The sequence below is a fragment of the Sebastes fasciatus genome, chromosome 3 (assembly GCF_043250625.1).
Source record: "Sebastes fasciatus isolate fSebFas1 chromosome 3, fSebFas1.pri, whole genome shotgun sequence".
Lineage (NCBI taxonomy): Eukaryota > Metazoa > Chordata > Actinopteri > Perciformes > Sebastidae > Sebastes > Sebastes fasciatus.
In genome coordinates, this window is record NC_133797.1 from 29,759,740 (window position 1) to 29,782,930 (window position 23,191).

The window sequence follows — 23,191 nt, forward strand, 5'->3', positions numbered from 1 at the left end:
TAGATAGATAGATAGATAGATAGATAGATAGATAGATAGATAGATAGATAGATAGATAGATAGGTAGATAGATAGAAATCGCAACACACACACCAGGAGCTGCTGCAACAAGCCGCCACCTAGCACGGCGCTATCTTGGCACGATAAGAGAGCTAGTTAACAGGTAGACTTGACAGACTAATCTTGCCGTTATCAAGACTTAATTGAAAAAAACAGTTTTGTTGTCAGAGTTAAAAATGACACTGATCACATTACACTCAGCGGAGTCCCAACTCCCACACCCTACTGTCTAAGCTGACTAAGCCACTTCTCTGTGTCTGTGACTGCAGAAGAGTCCGATGAATCTATACGGCGTTGTGTTTTCTGCTCTTTTCTCTCCTCAGCACCCTCAACAACAACAACATCAGCCGGCTGTCTGTGGCCAGTTTCAACCACATGCCGAAGCTCAGGACCTTGTAAGTGGCACAGCCGAGTATTTGGTGCACATTACCGCCCGATGGGAAGGATCCCTCTCATCTGTGCCTGTTTGTACAATTGATTGATCGATCTGTACTTGCACCTCCACCCTCCCTGCTCTTGTCTCCCCTGTCCTCAAATCTATTATTTCTCGTCTCCCTCCCCCCCCCCTCCTTTCTTGTTATCGCCACATCCCCTCCTCTCCTCCCTCCCACCTCCAGTCGCCTGCACTCCAACAACCTGCAGTGTGACTGCCACGTGGCCTGGCTGTCAGAGTGGCTGCGACAGCGCCCCCGTCTGGGTCTTTACACACAATGCATGGCCCCGCCGCACTTGAGGGGGCACAATGTGGCTGAGGTGCAGAAGAAGGAGTTCGCCTGCACAGGTAGGTCCAGTCGACTGTTTGCTTTGTTGTCTATTTTGTGACTTACATCTGTTTTTTACAGTAGCAAACCCATCTTTGTCTCGTTTTGCTTTTTCTTACTGTCTTTTGCTCATGCTTTTCAAGATGAGGACGAAGGCAAGTACTCATCTTCCATTGCATGGCTTGGCTCTAACCCCCACGCACTGCACTTACTGAAATATGCAATTTTATTCAGAGCACAAGATTAAAAATAATAGATAGACAAGTTCACTGTCACATTTAGGGACAGCATCTCTATCTCTCTCACACTTTATTTCCTGTCTGCTTCCACATCATTCGCCTTTGGGATTAACACAAAGCATAGCTATTACCCATGGATAATATTGGCCCTCTGTCTCTGTGTAGGTCACCAGTCGTCATCATCTTCCTCCTGCAGTGTGTTACAGTGCCCAGAATCCTGCACCTGCAGCAACAACATTGTGGACTGCAGAGGGAAGGGACTGACAGAAATACCCACCAACCTGCCCGAAACCATCACTGAGATGTAAGTCACACACATATAAGTACACACACACACACACACGCCTGCTTTACTCTACGTGCGCTCTTGCATCCAAACTCCTGCACTCCATTCTCGGTGCAGTGATATTTCTGTTGCTCTTTCTCTCTCCGTTTTCCTTCTTTGCCTCTTTCCACCTCTCTGTTTCACTACTTCTCTTTCTCCCTGTGCAGTGGAATAAAACCACACGTCTGTGAAATGAGAAAGCCTGGTCATGCAGCTCTTCCCTGCTTAAGAAAATAATAAAGGGATGAGGGAGGCAGAATCGAAAGATTAATGTGAAGGACAAGACTAATCACATCTCTATCTGAAGGGGGGCATCAAGAACATATAGCCAGCAGATTTAAAGTGACAAAGTACCAAGCAGAGCCGCAGACTCGAGACTCAACTAAAGTCTCAAAAATGACGTCTCTAGACGTGACTTGGACGAGACTGCTCTGAGATTTGACTTACATGAGACTTGACTTGAGAGCAAAACAATTCAAGTCTCAAGTTCTGGTAAAATCCTGGAAAAATAATAAATAACAGCGCTAGGCAGGCCTTGCACAGCCTCACATCTTGAACATTTAAATACTAGGTCTAACCATTGAAAGGAATTAGATTCAGCTATGTAAAATAAAACAGTTTAACAAAGCTTTGAATGGAAAATGTTCAAATGATGTCACTCTGGTAGTAGGCGCCTTGTTCATGAAGACTTGCGACTTAACTTTGACTTATCTCGATTGACTTTAAGACCTAACACAAGACCTGCTTTGAAAAGACTTGACTTGGACCTGTCTCATTTGTTCTGACTTGAAACCTCCATTGACAAATTCTAAATGGACTTACACTTACATAGCACCTTTCTATCTCAGCGGACAAAGGGCTTTACAATTTGCCATCGATTCACACTGATGGCAGCAGAGCTACCATGCAATGCGCTGGCGAGGACACTAGGACATGTGGACAGAAGGAGCTGAAGATCGAACCACCAAAGCTGCGACTAGTTCACAACCCGCTGACTTGACTCGGACTTGTCTCATTTGATTTGAGACCTAACTTTAGACCTGCTTTGGCAAAACTTTGAGTCTTGACTTGGACTGTGTCGGTTGATTTTCGACTTAACTTGGATTTGTCTTGACTGATTTGAGACTTGGCATGAGACATGCTTCGACTAGACTTGAGATTTGACTAGACTTGTCTCGATTGATTTCAACTTGACTTGGACTTGTCTGAAATTGACTTGACAATTGACTGGAGATTAGCTTTGACAAGGTTTTGAGAGTCGACTTGGATTTGTCTCAATCGATTTTAGACTTGTCTTGAGACCTGCTTTGTCAAAATTTGACACTTGCTATAGGCGTGAAACGCTACATTAATCTGCATCGATATATTGATTCAGTGATCCACGATCGAATATTATCGATGCAAAGTGAAAACATTGATACATATCATCTTTAAATTAAGTCTTTATTTTGAAATTCCCATGGCACTTCTGCTCCACCATTTCCATCCAAGCGCACCTCCTTCCTACAGAGCCCAGTAATAAAATTGTCAAATCATATTTTAGTTGCTTTTTGTGAGTTGATATAAATGTAACTGATTGTGTTAAACAGGCATATATCTTATCGTCGCAAACTTAGGAACCTGAATTGAATCAAAATTGTATCGTGGCAGACTTTGTGATATCAGCAAATATCGTATTGTTGTCCAAAAAATCAATATATCGTATCGTGATGAAACTTGTGATTTACACCCCAACCCTGCTGCTCGATTGACTTGAGACATTAGAATACAATACAATACAAACCTCCTGTGTGATCATTCAAACATGTTGGTAATGAATAAAGGACTGGAGTGGAGCTGAACAGAAGAGAACAGCAAATGAAAAACAAACTCATTTAAGGGAAATGTTTCACAATCGAATGGTTGGTTTGCAAATCATGCTCCACGGCCTTTCCTCGTCACGGTGACTGAACATGTGAGATGGTTAGAGAACGGTTGTTTGGTTCTGTTTTCTCTTTCTGTTTGCCCCCTCCCACTCTCTTTCTCTCTACTGGCCTGGCTCGGTTTGTTTGGGCCTGACTGACGCAGAGTCAGACCGGCACTTAATGGAACACTGCCCAGATAGTTAACAGTGTGTGTGCTTGTGTGTCTGACTGTACACATGTTAAAGAGGGCAAAAGATCAGAGAAATGTGACAGACTTTGGCAACGGTCATCAAAGGCGGCGGCCTTATCTGGGAATGTTCCCCTCAGCCAGAGCCCCGCGGGAATGAGCAACGATACAGCAGAGATAGCTCAGCGATAGGCGAATGTTAATGTCGCTCCTCAATGGTCTGTGTGTATGTTTGGTTCCAGACGACTGGAGCAGAACGCCATCAAGGTGATCCCAGCTGGAGCCTTTTCTCCTTATAAGAAGCTGCGCAGGATGTGAGTAGATGAGGAGTATTGTGCACCCTGTCAACGATCCACAAATACTTCTCTTTCTGTTTGTGTTGACCTCTGTGTTTCACTTCTCTCCCTCACTGACTCTCTCTCTCTCTCTTGTTTCCTTTTTCTTTGGATCTGTTCTTCACAGAGACTTGAGTAACAACCAGATATCAGAGTTGGCCGCGGACGCCTTCCAAGGTCTGCGCTCCCTCAACTCTCTGTGAGTACTGTGTGATATGTTTGTATTAAGATGCAGTTTACACACAAAGCACCACAACATGGCCCTTTGAATCTCACGAGGAATAGCTAACATCTCACTGCTTAGCCCACCTTAAAGATTGTTGTTTATCATAACGTGTTTTTTGTAGTTTTAGCCATCCCTTTTGTCTGTTATGTTAAAGCTGTACTCACCAAGTTAAGTTCTGAGATCTGGGAACACAATAACATTGTTAAAACAAAGCAAGCAAGAAGAAACACAGTCAGACAATCAGACAGGTTTTAGACAAGCCAAACCACTGGAGGAAAAAACAAAAGTGAGCACATCTGGAATGATCCCTCATTACACGACAAAACTACGGCAAGTATGTCAAGTTGAACCAGGAAGTCAGTCTGTATATTGTGATGGTTTGGTAATAACTGACTCGCTGTTCGCTAAACCCGTCCACCAAACAAGAATTTCAAAACTATTGCTTAGCAACTGTAACACGGGACTCTATGCTCTGCATTTAAAGGGATAGTTTGGGTGTTTTGAAGTGGGTTTTTATGACGTCCTTATCCATATTAGTGTATTACTTACAGTAGATGACGGTCGGCACGCCCCCAGTACAGTACATTATAGACAAGAGCACTGACAATGGAGCAAAGCAATACAGTGCTGTGGACGGAGACAGCAGAAAAATATATAGCCACCTAAAAGAAAGGCTCACCTTAAAAAATTGCTGTCTGTTCGTTAATCTTGTCATCAGACAGCCTTTTCCTTCTCCTTCCTGACGGGGAACTGAACTGAAAGTGAAACATGATACGCCTACTATGTACCTCATACAACCCCACCTCCAAACATCCAAACTATCCCTTTAAAGAGCTTAGACGGTGGCGTCTTCTTTATCGCATTTCCAAAACCAAGAATACAAAATTGTGAGAAATGGATTAAACAATGTGTCTGACAACCTTCTGATTGGTGGACGACCTGCTCTACCTTCAAATTTATTTCCTAATCAAAGGGTCAGTATTAATAATAATAATTTTGACTAACCATGGAAGTTAGTTTTCAATCATCTCACTGCTCATGTTTCTTACCCTGTCGGACTTCTTATCTTATTTTAATGGTGAAATAATAGCCAAATCTAACGGGCTAAATTTCCAAAATTAAGAAAACTAGAATAATCCCTTAGTTGTGGCCTCACATTTGCAGTATAGCAAAGACATTTTAGATGCACTTTTGCGAAGAACGGTGGTGCTGTCGGCCTCCTGCGGCCTCCTCTGCGGCCTGAATCTCAGGTCGAACCATCTGCTTTGCGTGTGAAGCTTTGGGAAGGAAGGCGGAGAGAGGAGCAGGAGAGGGAGTGAGGGATGCAGACTTATTTCATGAAGGAGTTATATTAAGGTCTCGTCTCTCCAAAGTCAATAATTCATAAACGCTGAATTGCTGAATGGAGGCTTCTGCCACCTCATTACACATTCACCACAGAGAGAATGGGACACACACATTCATGCTGACACACCACATACAGTATGGCTTTCACATTAAACTGCACTGTGTGTTCATTGTGTGTCAGGGTTTGGTTAGAGAGGATGTAAATGAGCCATCGATTCTGTATGTCTGTACGTGTGTGTGTGTGTGTGTGTGTGTGTGTGTGTGTGTGTGTGTGTGTGTGTGTGTGTGTGTGTGTGTGTGTGTGTGGGTGGGCGTAAAACAGTACGTGCTAATGTGTGTGTGAGACATAAATGAAGCGCGTCGTGTGTTTCCCAACCTCAGGTCTCTCAGGGACAGCCACTCAGCACAATGAAATAAAAGACAATCTAAAACACATGTCTTTAGACCGCCTACATACACAGCGCAACTCAGCGTGGAGCGTAAAGATGACTGATAGCTCTCCGAGTGTGTGTGTGTGTGTGTGTGTGTGTGTGTGTGTGTGTGTGTGTGTGTGTGTGTGTGTGTGTGTGTGTCTAAGGTATTTGTTGGGTAAGACAGTGGCAATCTCAGCCTTGACCTGTTTGTGTAATCTGGTGTGTTTATAAAAAAGAGTTTCTCAGCGTACATTACTCACACCAGATTTATGGAGGAGTGTTTTTATTGTGACATTCAGATGAAACGTGTTCATAACTAGTAATAATTTATGTCCGTAGTGTTTACATACAGCCAGATGTTGGCGCAAAGGCATAGTGTTTTTACAGGGTTGCATTTTATTGGTGTTTTAAAGCTTCAGTAGGCAACAATTGTTTGGCATCATTGGGCAAAAATTCCATAATAACCTTTCAGCATATTGTAATTCGAATCGATTAACCTCTTAGAAATCCGACGGGCCGCCAATCTTTTGGAGGTTGTAGGTTGAGTGAAACAACAACAAACAAATGAAACAAGAAAATCTAAGGAATCAACAATGTCAGGAGGAGGTTAAATAAAATACAGTCCACACTTACTAAATTTTGACGAGGAAAAACTGGCATGGCCATTTTCAAAGGGGTCCCTTGACCTCTGACCTCAAGATATATGAATGAAAATGGGTTCTATGGGTACCAATGAGTCTCCCCTTTACAGACATGCCCACTTTATGATAATCACATGCAGTTTGGGGCAAGTCATAGTCAAGTCAGCACACTGACACACTGACAGCTGTTGTTGCCTGTTGGGCTTCAGTTTGCCATGTTATGATTTGAGCATATTTTTTATGCTAAATGCAGTACCTGTGAGGGTTTCTGGACAATATTTGTCATTGTTTTGTGTTGGTAATTGATTTCCAATAATAAATATATACATACATTTGCATTTCAAATGCAGAGCAATTAATTTGGGATGAATCATGATTAACTATGGACAATCATTCGATTAAATATTTGAATCGATTGACTATATATTGTATATGTGTGTATATATAGAGAGTAAACGAAACCAAATAATTTGTATTAGTGTTAATATGGAATTTGAATTAGATGTAACTACTAGTGATTTACCACAGATCTGGACACTTCTGTGGTTCTCTAAGTTGGAGATATTATAGCTGTCAGACTTTCCTCACACCTGACACTCACAATTACAGCAGTTTTACCCCACAGGCTGCTTGCAATTAAGGGCTGTTGCAATTTGACATGAACGCAGCATTCACTGGCACACCGTCAAAAGTTTAATTGGACCTGCATTTTTTTAACACTAACAAAATATTAATTTCATGTTTGGTAAAGGGGAACAGAAGGTAGTGGGAATGGGTTTGGCTCTCTTTACAGTATGAGCAGAGTGTTAATATTAATATAGTATTACTGGATAATATGTGTGGTCTTATTCGTGCAGTGTTTGTGCTCCACAGGGTGCTATATGGGAACAAGATCACTGAGATTTCCAAAGCACTGTTTGAGGGACTGTTTTCTCTGCAGCTATTGTGAGTAGGCACACACACACACACACACACACACACACACACACACACACACACAAAGTTGGAGCTGCAGCTAAGAGCTCACTTCAATTCACATCTCATTGATATTCTGCTGAAAAGTGCTTACCTAAAACATTGTCATCAGAGTGGAGACATCGTGATTGAAAGCCATGACCTGTAACGTTTGAAACACTCGTTGAAGAATGATAACAGGATAAACCTTCATCCCCCACCTCTCTCTCTCTCTCTCTCTCTCTCTCTCTCTCTCTCTCTCTCTCTGTCGCTTCTTTCTTTCAGGTTACTGAATGCTAATAAGATAGCGTGTCTGCGTGTGGACGCATTTCAGGACCTCCACAACCTAAATCTGCTCTCACTATATGACAACAAGCTCCAGACCATCGCCAAGGGGACCTTCTCGTCGCTAAGAGCCATACAAACACTGTACGTACACTACACACACACACACACGTAGCTCAGTGTACACACAGACCATACTAAGTGTGAAATTTTGAGCAGTAGTTGGCAATCACAGCAACTGAACAACTGCAGACGTAAACAGAAATCACTATTTTGGGAATAGCGCAGCAGGAAATAATTCAGTCTGAAGAAAAACACTTAAATATTGTTAGAAAAACAATATTGAAATGCATCTTGGATTTTAGTCTCAGTAGACAAAAATGTTTTGTTAGCGTGCTCCCACAAACTATCTCCTATAATGCATAGCACATCACAGGCCGATTTATAACAGTGTCCAAGTATTCAAGGGTGGAATTTTCCTTTAATGAATCACATTTTACTCTTTAAAGGTGCTAAATTCGATATCCAAGGCATTACTATAGCAGCAAACAAGTATTTGCTATGTAAAGATGTAGTGGAGTAATGTCTACCTGAGCAGAGAATGAAGTCGCTCTCCCTCTGTGTGTGTGTTGTTATCTGAGTTTCTCCGTGCTTTGTTGACATCGCCGGGTCGTCCACACGTGCTTTTAGTGCATGTTCATGCATGTGAGCATACCCCACTGGCACGACGTTTACAGCTGATAACACCGTCCAGACCAGCGGCATTGTCGCGGAAGTGTAGCAGCACCCACCCTCCCACCCTGTGTTCCCCCACAGCAAAAGTTAGCTCCGTCTGCACTTTTGCTGTTGTTTGCACTGTTGCACAGAGAGCAGCCGGCTCACTGTCACCATGTTGAGAGCCGTTCAGAGGCAATAGAAATGCTCAGAATCCCGTATTTAGCATCTTTAAGGACCGTAGATTAACAGAAATCAGTTTGCGCCTTTGCGAACTTTGCCTCACCTTGCGCCGTGTTCAGAGATTACATTTCAAAATTCTGTAATTATGTTACCTTACTAATCCCAGTAACACTCATGTGCATTTGCAAGTCATTAAAGAAGTCTTCTAAATGAGTCCACAATAAATATTTGAGTTGTTACACACCTGTCATCCAATCACAAGCACGTTTTTTTTTCTGTGTCCATACCCACACTCAAGAAACAGAACATGTTCACAACTGTATATTGTTCCGACAGCTCACTTGTGTGTTTTCGTGTGCTCCATGTGTTCATGTGTCTGTGTGTGTGTGTGTGTGTGGGTGTATCAGTCACTTAGCCCAAAACCCGTTCATCTGTGACTGCCATCTGAAGTGGCTGGCAGACTACCTGCAGGACAATCCCATCGAGACAAGCGGCGCCCGCTGCACCAGCCCCCGACGGCTCGCCAACAAACGAATCGGACAAATCAAAAGCAAGAAGTTCCGCTGCTCAGGTATGAACACGCGTGGCGTTGTTTCTCTCACATGTACAGACTCCTGCACATGATATTCAAATTAATTCACTGTTCTGTGTTCTCATTCTGTGTCTTCCTGCTGGGATTTTCCCTCAGCCTCTCTTTACTAACCTCAACTCCCTGTTTTCAGCATTTTCTGGCATCTCTCTCTCTCGTTTGACCACACACACACACACACACACACACACACACACACACACACAAACACACAGCCAGTGAGTGCTTTCTTTTAGACTAGCCTTTTGTTATTTTGCTGTTTTTCACTTTCACTCTCTCTGTCTCTGTTTCTCCATTAGCTAGAGAACAGTATTTCATCCCAGGTATTGTACATCGAGCATGTGTGTGTGTGTGTGTGTGTGTGTGTGTGTAAGACACTATTTGGTCCATCACGGCGGATGCTGCACGCTCACACACACTCTCAACACTTGTGTGAGTGACTTGCCTTGACTGACACCTTTTGAATGCCAAGACATTTCTTTTAATGGTCTAACGTACATGGTAATGCATCACGTCTAACCAGGCACCAGATAATCACACTCTTGTCCTTGCACTGGGTTTTTGATGGTAACTGTAACCTTGACGATAGAGGTAGGAAAACAGTCAAATTAACAAGCTCGGGCCGCTGTCAGCCCGAGCACTCAATGTGAGACTCTGTATAAATGAAAGTGTATTGGTGCAGCGATCACAGAGACTATATTTAATACTAGTCCTCCTCACTTCTTACCACATCTAATGATAGCTAATGTATGAGCGTGTGTCCGCGAGCATCTGTGTCTGTTTCGCCCACTGCAGAACATCAAAAGGTCACGCAGTTACCATGCTCAGAGGGGCGCTGGGAAATATGTAAATCAGATATGCATATGAGATCAGTAGCACGGCTAAAGGCGGTCATTACCACAGCAGCACACAGAGGAGGCATGGTGTGTGTTGGATGAGAGCGAGTGTGTGTGTGAATGTGTGTGTGCTCGCTGCAGTCATTAACTCACCGGGGGGACAGAGGTTTCAAAGCCCAGATAGGACATACGCGGCAAAGCTGAATAATTTAAGAACATTTGCGGTTGAAAAGTTGAATAAACATGTGTTTTATTCTGTGGAACAACCTTGGTATCGCGCCTTGGATCAGTACATCTAAAAGCTTCTAGTTTAATTTGCATCATGTCCCCTATTTCACGCTGTATTATTTCGGATCCTATCTCGTATATTTCTGTTTGAACATAAACTCTTTTAATTCCAGTTTTATCCCTCCAACCATTTCTGGTTTTAGTCTTGTGGAGATCGAACTGAAGTGATTGATGTCAAAGAATACACAACAAAATAATGTGTTTTTCTACTTCTGAGTGTTTAGAGCAGGCTCAATTTTATTGTTCATCAGCACGGCACATTTATGTGTGCTTTTTGTCATCTCGCGATCCTCCCTCAAAACAAGTTGGAATCAGTCGTGCTTCAAGCAAAAGATGTGTGTTGGATGAAAGCACCCACCAAATGTCCTGTTATGCCGGCACGATTCTCACTATTCACGTGTCGTCACCCCTTTAAATGAATCACTGCCTGACGACTGAACACGAAAAAATTGCAGCATTTTTTTTCTCAGATTTCACCCCTTTTTTTCTCCCTCCTGTTCAAATAAACGAATGAAATCCCTTCTTCTTTCTCCTACTGCCTCTCTCACACACTCAGGAGTACACCATGTCCTCTGTAAGTAACACACACACACACAAACACACACGATTCTTGCGTCAACTCCGAATCCCTCACCTCTCGTCCTCTGAGCCGGCCTCTGACCTTTGACCTCTACCACCCACAGTGACCTTTGCCCCCCCCCTGTGACTCCTCTTGTCTGTTTACAAACAACAACAAAATGAATATTCATGCGATTTTACATTTTATTACACGAGGGTTTGTGTCTTTTTTTTCTCTTCATGCTGTTTGTGTGTGTGTGTGTGTGTTTGTAGGTATACATGTACGTGTGTGAGTGTGTGAGTGTGTTCCTAGAAGTCTCTTGCCTTCAGTGCTGCTGTAACTCTCCTCTCACTCCTCTGTAGCTGCTGCTCTGTTCCTGCTCTCCTGTGTTACGTCTGTGAGTTTAGATGTCTTTAGATGTTTCAGTCTACTTCCCCTGCTATTTCTTTACTGTACTTTCCACCCCGTCTGATCTTGTTCTCTTCCCCTCCTCCTCTCCTCCTCCTCTTCCTCCCTATTATTGCTCCTCTTCTCTCTTCATTCCATGTGATACATTTCTTCAAGCCAGATGGCTCTGTCTTTCTCCTGCTTCTCATCCCTCATCTTTCCATCTTTCTCCCCCTGGATTCTTCCTCTTCTTATTTTTACCTTACCTCCTCTCATCATTTTCTTTTCCCCTTCTCTTCTCTCCTTCTCACCCTTTTCTCTCCCCTCTTCTCTCACTCCATTCTTCTCCTCTCTTCTCCACATTACACCTCTCCTCTCCTTTTTGTCCTCTCCTTCCCTCTCCCCTCTCTCCTCTCTCCTCTCACCTCATCCTCTCCTTCTCTCCTTCTCCTTCTCCTTCTCCTTCTCCTTCTCCTCTCTCTCTCCTCTCTTTCTCTCCTCTCCTCTCCTCTCCTCTCCTCTCCTCTCCTCTCCTCTCCTCTCCTCTCCTCTCTTCTCCTCTCCTCTCACCTCCTCTCACCTCATCCTCTCCTCTCCTTCTTATCCACTCCTCTCCTCTCTCCTCCTCCCCTCTTCCCTCTGTCCTTCCCGCCCCTGTGTTCCAGCAGAGGAGCAGTCAGTCAGCAGGTTGTTCCTTTGTGCTTGATCTAACCATGTGGCTGCCAGGTTCCTATAGTGGAACATGGTTCTGTCAAGCACCATGGAACGGCCCTGCAAAACCCTACAGCATGGCCACGACGCAAGAGACGGCAATCTCCTGTCAACCCCTATGTGTGTGTGTGTGTGTGTGTGTGTGTGTGTGAGCGTGTGTGTGTGTGTGTGTGTGTACACAGTATGATAGATGTTTGTGTGCATTTTTCTACTATGATCTAAATTTTGATGCCATCTTGTTTGTGCTGTGGTTTCTAACACTAACAGTTGCTTCGTAGTCTGACAGGACTGAAAAACTCCAACATGGTTGTGTGGATGCGTGCGTGCGTGTGTGTGTGTGTGTGTGTGTGTACATGTCTTGACAGTTTGTGTGTCTTGTGAACTTGTGATACACAAGCAGCATTTTGAAGTAATGCTCATGGGAAATGTTGCATATGATCATAATCATCAATGTTTTTTCAAACACGTTTGGTTCATTTTGACAAGTTCCCCTCCAAACAAAAGCAGCACCGCCCCTCTGCACTGTCCAAATTCTTCCATTGTATCACAACCCTTCAGTCTGGCCATCCGCTGTTTGTGTTTGTGGGAACCGGTACCAGTAAACGCTGGGGTTCGACTTTTGCACAACGAGGGCATTTGTTGATGTTGTGCTTGTGATTGTGATCAGGTACTGAGGATTACCGTAGTAAGCTAGGAGGGGACTGCTTCGCCGACTTGGCCTGCCCCGAGAAGTGCCGTTGTGAGGGCACCACGGTCGACTGCTCCAACCAGAAACTCACCAAAATACCAGATCACATCCCCCAGTACACCGCCGAACTGTGAGTCACTCTGTATTTTTTTTACTACAAAGTGTGTGGTATGGAGGAAACCTCGCTTCGGCCTTGATCTCCTCCTCCATCTCTGTCTACGTCTCTTTGTCTCTGACCACCTCTTCTCTTCTCTGTTCCTAGGCGTCTGAACAACAATGAATTCACTGTGCTCGAGGCGACAGGGATCTTCAAAAAGTTGCCTCAGCTGAGGAAGATGTGAGTCAGACATGTTGCAAATGTAACGGGAACAAAGAGTCACATGTGGTTGTCAGGAAGTCATACTCAGGTCACACAGAGAAAGCTATGATTGTACTCGTGTTGACAAAGAAATCAAAGTGAACCATGAGTATTTCTCTCTATATACCTTACCCCCTTCTACTCCTACTCCTACTACTACTCCCTCTTACTGTCTTTGTCCTCCTCTTGCTCTCTCTGCATCTTTCTTCTCTCTTGTTTTCTCTCTTTTCATTCTTACCTTTCATGCTCCTGCAGTAACCTGAGCAATAACCGTATCACTGACATAGAAGAGGGGACGTTTGAAGGAGCCTCGGGGGTCAATGAGTTGATTCTGACCTCCAACAGACTGGAGAACATACACCACCGCATGCTGAAGGGACTCGGTGGCCTCCGCACACTGTGGGTACACACACACACACAGTTACTTAAATGCATATGCATATTATTGTATCAAATATGCGTGCACTATTCAAATATGCTCTCACATACGGTGACAATGTTCACGCAAACATTTATGTGAGCATGCATAATTCACAGGTTTATATTATCATGAATATATCTATTTTTATTAAATTATTAAATAACACAGTATATTTAATCTTATGTGCCTGTCTGTGTGTGTGTGTGTGTGTGTGTGTGTGTGTGTGTGTTTGTGAGCAGTATGTTGAGGAGTAACCGTATCAGCTGCGTGAGTAACAGCAGCTTCGTGGGGCTGAGCTCAGTGCGTCTTCTGTCGCTCTACGACAACCAGATCACCTCCATGAACCCCGGCGCTTTCGACACGTTGCACTCCCTGTCCACACTGTGAGTACACACACACACACACACGCACATTACAAATGTTCAAAAACACACACAAACAAAAAAATGTTCAACTCCTCTCTTTGTTCTCCAGCAACCTTCTGGCCAATCCCTTCAACTGTAACTGTCACCTGGCGTGGCTTGGTGATTGGTTGAGGAGGAAACGCATCGTCACCGGTAACCCTCGCTGCCAGAGTCCGTATTTCTTGAAGGAGATCCCCATCCAGGATGTAGCTGTCCAGGACTTTGCCTGTGAAGATGGTAAGAAGGAGCAGATTTACACTTTACGCATGGCACTATTAGGAGAACTAGTACAAAGAAAACACCAGAAGTACAACAATTTAGAATAGGCAAAAATAACACATTTATACTGGATTCAAAAAACTGCATGGTTTTTGTCCCAAATTGCATGTGATTAGCTTAATGTTTATCATCATGTCTGTAAAGGGGAGACATGTATGTACCCATAAAACCCATTTTCATTCACATATATTGAGGTCGAAGGTCAAGGGAACCCTTTGAAAACTGCCATGCCAGTTTTTCCTCGCCAAAATTTTGCGTAACTTTTGGAGCGTTATTTAGCGTTCTTCTCGACAAGCTAGTATGACATGACATTCCTCAGGTTTTCTTGTTTCATATGATGCCAGTAGCTTCCCTCTGGCTTTAAGACTGAGCCCACTACAACCTCTGAAAGACAGAATAGCGGCTGGGCCGTCAGATTTTTAAAAGGTTTATTAAAAATGTATAGTGTTTTGGATAATCGATTCAGTATCACAAAACATTATATTGTGATACTCGCGATATTTTCTTGCACCCCTAGGTGCCATGCAACATCTGCAGCCCTGACAAATTTTTTTTTTTTTTCATCACCACTTTTCTATCATCATCCCACCTCCCCTCTCCACCACTCCATCCATCTCTCATCAGGTAACGATGAGAACAGCTGCTCGCCGGTGCTGAGATGTCCAGCAGAGTGTTCATGTCTGGACACGGTGGTGCGCTGCAGCAACAAGGGCCTCACCACGCTGCCCAAAGGCCTGCCCAAAGAGACCACTGAACTGTGAGTGAGAGACCACACAACATTTAGTACAATCTAACTGGTTTTACAATTGCAAGGGGTCCCATTTTATACATTGCAGCCTTACTGAACCTCAGACAAGTTGTTGCCGAGTTGCCGGATTTTGAATGAGTGCAGCCGAACAGCAGGATGTCCTTTCTGCCTGGTGTGTGTGCCTCGGTCAAACTGACATACCGATAGCAGCACACAGCAGAGGAGAGACAGAGGAACAGGGGAACTCACAGCGATGTAACAAACCCGTTCTCATCCGCCAAATACGGACGTTTTGTATCTGAGTTAAAGTGCCTCGGTGTCAGAAGCAGAGGGGCGAGACAAAGCAATGATATTTGACCACCTGAACGGGCTTCACACCCCGCGTGCTGTTATTGGCTGCGGGTTGCAGCCCCACGTGGGGCATAAAGGCTGTTTGCAGACGCCAAGACACGTCCCGAGTAAAGCAAAATAAGAAGAAAAGAAAAAAGCCAGGCAGCGGGCTGCAGGGTCTCTGCAGAAACAGACACCGCAACACACTTTTAGTGGGGCATAAGTGGTGATTGAAAGGGATTATTTTTGTATAGCTTAAGAAGTATGAGCATTTTCTCAACCCATAAACAAAAGGTTAATTGATCGGTAATTTGGAAATTTTAAATTCAAATTTGGAGATACATGATTTCTATTTTTCAACAATGATGATTTGCATTCATGTAGATAATGTAGTACCAGATAGATTATAAGGCAATCCACATTGGCAGTATTTTTTAAGGATTTCTGGAGTGTTATAGCTTCTATTTCACTACCAAAGACCACGTCATTTGTATGGTATGAAAGTAGTTTTATTTGACTGGCTAGAGGTTGCCGGGGTAGGACGGTGGGATTGAGGAGAGGGATGAAAGAGGGTTGATTGCGTGTGGATGAACGAGGCCGAGCGGTGTCAGGTGTGGCTGGAGAGTCTGGGAACCCGGGAGTCGAGACTCAAGGTGGGGGCGCGTTTCGATGAGCTTAATGCTTCGTCATCCCCCCATGGTACGATTCCAGGACCTCCTTGTTGAGGGGTAACGGTGCCGGCCGCTGAGAGGGGAGAGAGGAGAAGTACAGAGTTTAGGGAAGAGGATTGTGAGAACTAAAACAAAAGAAGAGAAAGGGTTAGACACACAAATATAGTCTGCACAGGTGGTTGAATTAGTGAGGCACAGGTGGCATAATTAACAAGGTGCAGGTGTGTGAATTAGCTTGTTCCTGAACCTTAGTCATAATAACTAAAATGTAACATCCGCGCCAAGTACCCCCACGTTGATGTTTTTTTACTCTGGTGACGTTGGTAGAGTGTGATCTCCATACACAGAGGAACAAATCACACAAATCTCCCACTGTCTTTATGTTGTGAAGGTATTAACTATATCTATGAGGATCCAAACACTTGTTTTTCCAGGCTCACTTTGGGCTTGCAGAGCTACAATAGGCAGGGGTGAATATTGTTGCCCAGCCTGGTGAAGACAGCTAGTCCACCTGCTGTCCTGCCAGCACCTCAGGAGCCGTGCTGCTGACAGGACAGCTGGCTCTGAGGACAGTGAAGCCATAATGGAGGTCAGAGCAGGTGTGGATTGCAAAGATGAACGCATCAGTCGCGCTTACGTAGTGTTGACGTCTGGTGTGTGAACTCGGGAAAAGAACGAAGTTGACATGGAGTTGCTGCCAGTGTAGCATCAAAGTTGTCAGCCTCAGAAAACTTATAACTTATAACGATTCTCATTACCACGGTAAAAAACAAAACAATAAATCCCATATACTTCAACATCCACTCCTTTATTATCATTTGCATACTGATTTATGTTAGGAAGTTAAACAGGTCATTAGTCCCTCTCTGTTATCTATTTTCTATTGCTGTGAAAACAGCTCCTTCAAACAGCTGGTTTTATTCAAGTTTCTCGCCAAAAACTACATTTTACAAGATTACATTTGAACTCATCGTGACAACGTTAGAATTACCATCACCCAATACAATACACAATATATATTTTACTGAATAGAGCCTGAACACACCATAATGTAAATCAATGGCACCTCCCGAGAGCTAGTTAACGTTAGCTGTTAGCAGCCGGTGAGCAGTCCTGCACGGAGCTAACCGCTAACGTTAACCAGCTCTTCTGGCTGTTCTGCCAATTTCAACCCAGATTTGTTGTTCGAAAATTAATGTAGCTTTATCAGGGAACAAAATTGGGTGCATGCCCTGGACACATCGATAGTGAGTTTAATGCATCCAAAACACATTTTCTATCGTCCCCAGGACGACGGTGTGCCTTTAGTTTCGAGCTCTGACGGTACTTACGGTACTGTAGAAAAACAAGTACCGTCGCGTTTTCAGAATTTTGGCATTGACTTAGTACAGAAGTATTTTTTTTCGTGACATCAGAAGACGTGAAACATTAACACATGCAGAGGATTTTATTCCTGAAACTCATCTCAACACACACACAAAATCCCTGATAATCAGAAAATGATATCCCTAAATTAAACATCAGACTGATGTTTTCCATCATTTCTCTATTTCACCTGAGGGGAACATGCTTTTTCCAATATTAACAAAGACTTAATTAATACGCCAGATTAATAGCACATTCTCACAGAGTGAAGGAGATATGATCTCAGCTGTGCATGTGTGTGTGTGTGTGTGTGTATAAAAGGGAGAGGGTGGTTATACTGTATTAGGATTCCTGTGGGGATATTAAACTCCAGTGTTTATTATGGCTGCAGCAGTAATGACTGCTCACACTGCTGGAGATGAAGAATTTCCCACATGGCTGAATAACTTAATTTTCTCCCTCCTCATTTTCTCTCTCTCTCTCTTTCCCAATCCTCCTTACATCTTCCACATTTCTCTTGTATTTCCAAACCCTGTCTCTCTCTCTCTGTGTGCCCTGGTCTCTCTCTCTCTCTCTCTCTCTCACTCTCTCTCTCTGTCTCTCTCTCTCTCTCTCTCTCTCTCTCTCTCTGTCTGTCTCTCAGGTATCTGGATGGTAACCACTTCACTCAGGTTCCTGTGGAGCTCTCCAATTACAAACACTTAACACTCATGTAAGTCTCACCCACATGATCTCAGCATACTGTACACTCACATCACAAAGCCAGAGTTTTGCTCAGTCAAACACACTTGTAATGAGGATCGTGACTTGGCCTGTGTTTTCCTGCACTCTGCTTTTAAAGACCAAAACTAACTGACTGGTATTATATCAGAGCTCTGCGTTCTATCACCGTTGATGTGAGCTAATTTGGCCCAGATGCGAGCGCCGTAGCGTACAGAGGAGTACGTACGTTGCTGCATATAGTTTGTGTGTGCATTTGTTAATGCATGTGTTGACAGTGCTGCCTGTGTGTGTTTTATGTCTCTGTTATTGTTTCCTTTTCAGTGATTTGAGTAACAACCAGATCAGCACGTTGTCCAACCACAGCCTCAGTAACATGTCTGAGCTGCTTACCCTGTGAGTCTGGCTTTACATCAGTCCCTTTGCAATGTGTGTGTGTGTGTGTGTGTGTGTGTGTGTGTGTGTGTGTGTGTGTGTGTGTGTGTGTGTGTGTGTGTGTGTGTGTTGTTCATAAATGCTCAGGGAGAAGATGTCCTTGACAAAAGGAAAGCAGAAATCAAATAAGGAGTTCCTTTTGTTGAGTTGTCATATAGTCACACATGAATACTGTCCCATGTGGGACACCATACAGTAGGTAACTCATAGGAGCCTGTGAATGAGGGCTTTTTTGTGCACTGTTAGCAAAAAAAATAGTATTTTTTTAAATTCAGAAAGTAACTGAGTATGCAGTCACAAGCATTTAAAAATATTGTCAGCCAAAAGTACAAGAAACACACAAACCGCTGTAAAAAACAACAACAATTAATAATGAATAAAGCAGAATTTTAAAAAACGAACCAGTCAAAGAGTGGAAGATTGACCCGTCTGGGTCAATGAGTTTTGTTTCCAGCTACAGACTTAAATGTGTTTTAAACGTAGAGTGTGTCAGTGGCCCTGTTCACACCTGGCATTAGAATGCGTCTCCACATGCGTCTTGAGTGACCACTTGTGCTCCGATCTCATGTTCCACGCTCTGTATGCAAATAAACACGTAGTTAACACATGGCTAATACAGCAGACGTTGTGACGTCATATTACAGGAATGTCAGTAGTAATATCTTACGTGAATTTAGGTGCATTTTATTAACATCAAAATATGCGTTTATTGTCTAACGGCGGTCGCCTCCGGACCTCCGTGCTACCGACACCACCGTAGCCGGGGACGAGAGCTTGTGGGCAAGTGGGTGTCAGGTCTGCAAAAACACAACACATCACGGACAGTATGATATTAATGCACTTCCCGTGCCTAGTCTGATAGTCTGTAGATATGTAGCCTATAGATAAGATACATTTTAATATGTTGCTATAGCCTATAAAGAAAATACAGTTGTACCGACAGGATCGGTGCACTGAAGCCATTTCCATTCCACGTCCAGCGGGACGTCAGTTGAGTAGGCGGACACATTCGCGTACACAATGCTATAAGAATGTGGCCATATGCGGCTCAGAGTGATCGGATCTCAATGCATCCTCAATGCGCCTGGAGTGCGTTCACACCTGTACTCAGAGCGGTCCACTTGTGATTGGATCACCCAGGACGCATGTTAATACCAGGTCTGAACAGGGCTTATGTGCTATGTGTTACTGTCAATAAAATTGCCCCAGAAAGGACCAAAATGCACATAAAAATCTGATCGAGGGGAAAAAATCCCCACTTTGCGTGAAAGATTTATGTGTGTGTGTGTGTGTGTGTGTGTGTGTGTGTGTGTGTGTGTGTGTGTGTGTGTGTGTGTGTGTGTGTTTCCGACTGAATGGATGTGTTTATTCTGAAAAGTGTGTTAAATTGTGTGTGTGTGTATGCCTTTGCTCTACTGCTTTGCTCAGTGGTACGTCTTTATAAACAGGATCGTGCTCTGATTGTGCTCCTTGCTGCATTTGAAGCTTTATTGAAAAAAAAAAAACATCTGCATTTGTCTCCATGCCAACATGTTTATTCTGTCTGTAAAGAATCCTGAGCTACAACCGCCTGCGGTGCATACCAGTGAGGGCGTTCGATGGACTCAAGTCTCTCCGTTTGCTGTGAGTATCTGTTGCGACACCTGCAAGGCAGCGGTGGATAACTCAGAAACATTTCAAGTCAGACCGGTGCTAAAGAAGCGATCCAGACTTTTAACATCCAGACTCTTTTCTACATTTCTATACCCTTTTTCTCTCTTTCTTCCTCTGTATCTCGCCCTTTCTTAGGTCTCTCCATGGTAACGACATATCACTGATACCAGAGGGAGCCTTCAAAGACCTGTCGTCACTCTCCCACCTGTGAGTAACATTAAAAAACACACACACACACATCACAGTTCATGTCTTTCTATAGGATTGAAGCGTCTACTATAGAATTGCAGAATAAGTAAAACACATTAACATGACAAAAGAGCCTTTTCTCATCGTCCGAGAGGAAAATGTCTCTTCAGTGAGGCGTCTCTGTGAATGTATCAGGCTGCAAAATGTAACTGAGCAACAAACCCATCTACAGATATCTCCTTTCTCCTGCTCTCCTCTTTCTCTCCTCTTATTCTATCATATTTACTATTGAAATTAAAGGCTGGTGTATACAGTATATAGTGGGATTCTATATTCCCTTCCTCCTCTGAGCAGTGCGCCACTCTTTGTAGCTACTTTACTGCAAAACGGCGGGGAGACTCAGAGCAGTGCAGAAATCCAAAGCACAGTGGTAACTAAGAACATGAAAGTTGACTTCACACACTAAAGAACTATTACTTTCCTCAGTTTACCGATGTTTACTAAGCGCTCTGTAGAAAGAGCACAGTGGTGGAACACAAGGGAAGGATGATGCTAACAACTTTTTAGTTACCTGCTGGTAGGAATGCCCCTCGGGGCGCTCACGAGGATCAGCACCATGGATAGCGCTTGTCACAGGCTGCTGCTTTTTCCACTTATATCCCACTGCAGACCACTAGTCTAATATTATCTCCACCCACAACAAATCTAGTAGTTGTAAACATCTAGTGGCTTGTATGCTCGTAATTTCTAGCTGGTGCATCGTTATATGCTAGGTTTTTCTACCAAATATGTGTATATATCTGGCAAGTAAATATTGGGCCACTTGCTAATGGATTATACCGACTCATTAAAAGCATACAGATCTGGAAGTCAGCACCATTTGTCATGGTCAAATTCTTTAGATTGCATTTGTGATCTCTGCTGGTTAATGCCCTTGTATAGCTCGACAAACTACTGCACTCCACCGTAATTTCGTTGCCAAACTGTGTGCACACACAATACGTACGTCATCATTGTTTACAAACTGTAAAAGTGTCTGTTTGTACCCCAAAATAAACACATATATGAACTTAGATAATGTATAACTGTACATGTATAACTTAGTTAAATCACTAATACCAATAATTCAGCAGATAAGGCAGAGATTGGGTCGGAGGTGGTTGAGAGAGCTAGAGTAAGGAAAGGTGTTGCCATGAAACTATCAGCAGTAATCGGGTTATAAAAGCATGATTGGTTACGAGTCAGATAGTAGCCAAGTAACTGATGAATGAGCAAGTCATTGTGGAGCATGAATAAAGCAGATGATGCTAATGAGCTTATGCAAGCGCAACTTCCATTAGTTACCTCAAAAAATTACCTATAATTTATTTATTGAGCTGTAGAACATCAGGAAAACTTCATGGATGTGTTGTGTTGTCAGTGACAAATTCACTCCTTCATACACGCCCCTCATCAAATAAATGTTTTATTTGGTTGGCTTTAATTTTTGCACTGTGAAACCAAACCAGACTAAATGGAAAACAAACCAAAAGTATCAATCTCACTCTGATTTGGACTCCCCAAACAGACTATGGCTTGTGATTGCTCCCTAAAATTGCCCCAGAAAAGGACCAAAATGCACATAATAATATATAATTAACAGGTGGCGGGGGTCTGGGGGGGAATCCCCACTTTGAGCTGGAGAAACAAAGGGTGTCGACATGAAACTATCAGCAGTAATCGGGTTAAAGGCATGATTGGTTACGAGTCAGATAGTCGCCAAGTAGCTGATGAATGAGCCAGTCATTGTGGAGCATGAATAAAGCAGATGATGCTAATGAGCTTCTGCAAGCACGACTTCAGCGCTCTGCCTGGATTAATGCGATGCTCCATTAGTTACCTTTAAAAAATGACCTTAGATTTTGTTTACTGGGCTGTAGAACATCAGGAAAACTTCATGGGAAGTGTTTTAAGGTTGAGAAATATTATCGCCAGCACTGCTACCAGCATGAGATAGATGCTCCAAATCTTCTCAGTTATTCATGGTAGAAATATACCACGCTTTAACGCTTAATCTGACAGTGATGTACAACTCAGTCTGTAGTATTCACACAGTTTTGTTTTGGCTCTATTCCAGCACGTTGGATCTGAAATGAAGTGCTGAGAGTTCCTCCTGTAATTATGATTGAACATTGTTCTCTGGCAGGGCGCTGGGAGCCAACCCTCTGCACTGTGACTGCCACATGCAGTGGCTGTCCGACTGGGTGAAGAGCGGCTACAAGGAGCCTGGCATCGCCCGCTGTGCCGGGCCCGGTGACATGACCGACAAACTGCTGCTCACCACGCCGTCCAAGAAGTTCACATGCACAGGTAAACGTACGCTGTCAACACACATACAGTACTGTAGCACTGGGACACATGCACATGCCAGCAGATATATAAATACACATTTGTATATTGAGTGTATAAATGCACTTTATTTGGTGTCCAAAAACAAAAGCATGCACTTTGCAGATCAGCATTATTATGAAGTGCCATCAAATACACATTTCGATGAGGACTCCTAGAGGAAAACCATGTATCTCCAAAATGTCAACTTTACATGGAGAAAAAAAAAACAGCCTTGTTTTAACATTTGTGACGGCGCATTTTTAGTTTTTACAGGGTTTTGTCAGCCGATGTCAGTGATGGTTTTCACTGGACGTCAACAACATTTTTAAAGGGGCTCTGTGTAGGAATCAGAAATTGTTTGTTAACAGCGACACCTGTGGACGTTAAGTCAACGACAGTCAGCGTCCTCGCAGCTCACGCTTGTGCTCGCACTACGTAGACGCGAACAAGCATCGGTCAAAACAGTGAGGCGACACACACCCGACTGAATGTGATTGACAGCTTAAACCACAATATCACTGTATATTTCACATGCTTGGCAGTTATGTTAGCTTACCTGTCCAATAGGAATTTTGCCAGCTCGGGGTCTGTTTTAGTTCCCAAAACCAGACAAAGG

At 43.5% G+C, this 23,191-nt stretch overlaps 1 protein-coding gene across 6 annotated transcripts in view; it reads left to right on the top strand.

Annotated features, from left to right (window-relative positions):
* The window catches only part of slit2 (slit homolog 2 (Drosophila)), a 112,363-nt gene that overhangs the window by 71,216 nt on the left and 17,956 nt on the right, over positions 1 to 23,191 (top strand). For 4 of the 6 annotated variants that reach the window (XM_074630105.1, XM_074630100.1, XM_074630102.1 and 1 more), the window contains 20 exons: positions 384 to 455; positions 678 to 841; positions 1,226 to 1,364; positions 3,719 to 3,790; positions 3,939 to 4,010; positions 7,312 to 7,383; positions 7,678 to 7,821; positions 8,982 to 9,145; positions 9,463 to 9,486; positions 12,612 to 12,762; positions 12,895 to 12,969; positions 13,246 to 13,389; positions 13,651 to 13,794; positions 13,886 to 14,052; positions 14,719 to 14,851; positions 17,852 to 17,920; positions 18,253 to 18,324; positions 19,915 to 19,986; positions 20,152 to 20,223; positions 22,391 to 22,554. In XM_074630105.1, the coding sequence (XP_074486206.1) occupies positions 384 to 455; positions 678 to 841; positions 1,226 to 1,364; positions 3,719 to 3,790; positions 3,939 to 4,010; positions 7,312 to 7,383; positions 7,678 to 7,821; positions 8,982 to 9,145; positions 9,463 to 9,486; positions 12,612 to 12,762; positions 12,895 to 12,969; positions 13,246 to 13,389; positions 13,651 to 13,794; positions 13,886 to 14,052; positions 14,719 to 14,851; positions 17,852 to 17,920; positions 18,253 to 18,324; positions 19,915 to 19,986; positions 20,152 to 20,223; positions 22,391 to 22,554 (2,186 nt within the window). The remainder of the gene's footprint in view (positions 1 to 383; positions 456 to 677; positions 842 to 1,225; positions 1,365 to 3,718; positions 3,791 to 3,938; positions 4,011 to 7,311; positions 7,384 to 7,677; positions 7,822 to 8,981; positions 9,146 to 9,462; positions 9,487 to 12,611; positions 12,763 to 12,894; positions 12,970 to 13,245; positions 13,390 to 13,650; positions 13,795 to 13,885; positions 14,053 to 14,718; positions 14,852 to 17,851; positions 17,921 to 18,252; positions 18,325 to 19,914; positions 19,987 to 20,151; positions 20,224 to 22,390; positions 22,555 to 23,191) is intronic. The other 2 variants (XM_074630103.1, XM_074630104.1) reach the window with 1 other exon arrangement.